Source organism: Austrofundulus limnaeus, unplaced genomic scaffold, assembly GCF_001266775.1.
Source record: "Austrofundulus limnaeus strain Quisiro unplaced genomic scaffold, Austrofundulus_limnaeus-1.0 Scaffold250, whole genome shotgun sequence".
NCBI lineage: Eukaryota > Metazoa > Chordata > Actinopteri > Cyprinodontiformes > Rivulidae > Austrofundulus > Austrofundulus limnaeus.
The window spans coordinates 716,068-717,580 of record NW_013952652.1 but is presented as its reverse complement, the minus strand read 5'-3'; the positions used below and the strand labels follow the sequence as shown (position 1 = coordinate 717,580).

At 33.9% G+C, this 1,513-nt stretch overlaps 1 protein-coding gene across 6 annotated transcripts in view; it reads left to right on the top strand.

The window, feature by feature from the left end:
* Positions 1-1,513, top strand: part of tmem68 (transmembrane protein 68) — a 25,486-nt gene that overhangs the window by 6,691 nt on the left and 17,282 nt on the right. For all 6 annotated transcript variants that reach the window (XM_014020380.1, XM_014020376.1, XM_014020377.1 and 3 more), the window contains exon 5: positions 1,199-1,366. In XM_014020380.1, the coding sequence (XP_013875834.1) occupies positions 1,199-1,366 (168 nt within the window). The remainder of the gene's footprint in view (positions 1-1,198; positions 1,367-1,513) is intronic.

Here is a 1,513-nt window from a genome sequence, read left to right as displayed (position 1 = left end):
GAAAAAAATGAAATAAAAATAACGATTTTCTATTTTATGCCTTTTTTTTAAATGTAAGAAGTAGAAGTAAAAAGTAGGCTGAAAAAGAATAACTCAAGTAAAGTACTGATGCCCTAAAATTCTACTTTAGTACAGTAACAAAGTATTTGTACTTTGTTACTTTACAACTCTGTCTTTAAGTTAACCATTGTCATGATTTAAAAAAAAGTTTAATACTAAATGCATCATGAGAAGAAGTTCTTCAAAACCCAGTCAGAGCTAACACCTGGTGAGAAGGATGTAACGTTTATTACACTGATTATTACTCCATCATTTCTCAACACAAGATCTTATTTTAAACTCTGACAGGAGGCAGCAGCTGGTATGTGTTCATTTACAGAGTGTTGGGCCTTTAATAATAATTTAATATTTATATAAGCTGTTGCTGCAACACTTTGGATCATCTTGAGGTTTTCTGCGTTTCTTCTTCTTTTTTTCCTTCTTCTTTTTGAGGCGTGGGAGAAAACAGCCTGAATAACACCATATGATGTTTTTAAGTGTCCATGAAATTAAATGTTTGTTGCCGTTCATAAGGCTGCACAATACATCACAAATTTATTGTCTTCGCGAAAGCAGCCTGTGCAAGAGGCATATTGCAAAAAAATTGCGTAAAATGCAGTGAATATTTGGCTCATTTGTTTACATCGATGTGTTTTGTCAGCATCAGTCTGATAAACAAAACGGGCCTGAGATCCTGCATCAAATCAGACTACAGTGGAGAAAATCTCAGACAACTGCAACAAGAGAATTTACAGCTGGAGTTACATTTGTTAACTTTTAGTTAATTTCTTGAACTTATTTTCAGATGTTTTTGTTTATAAAAATCTGATAAATGTTTAATGGGGCGATGTTTTGAAGTCATTTAAAGTGTTTTACCTGCAGTTTTTAAATGTAAAACTGTCATGTTGAAATGAAAAGGATTTATTGTTATTTTGCTCTGAACCCAAAGCAGAAAGACATCAACACTATTTGTTAATTTATCACAAGTCATATCATCATCACAATAATAAGCTCAGGTTTTCTTGATATCGTGCAGCCCTAGTGTTAGATGTATTTCTTTAACACTACTTTAAATGTAAAATGGTGTGAAGGATTAAAAGTAGAAAGCATTTCATGCACAGTTTGCCTCATGCTGCTTGTGCCCTGACTCTTGTTCCAGGGTATGAAGTCCACGGCATGGAGAAGATCCCTGACAAAGGACCGGCTCTGATTGTTTATTACCATGGAGCCATTCCCATTGATTATTACTATTTCCTGGCCAACGTCATCATCCAGAAGGGACGTACCTGCCACTCTGTAGCTGACCACTTCCTCTTCAAGATCCCTGGTAAGTAAGTAAGTAAGTAAGAAGTAAGTAAGTAAGTTAGTTAGTTTGTTAGTTAGTTTTTTAGTTAGTTAGTTAGTTTTTTAGTTAGTTAGTTAGTTTGTTAGTTAGTTAGTTTGTTAGTTAGTTAGTTTGTTAGTTAGTTAGTTT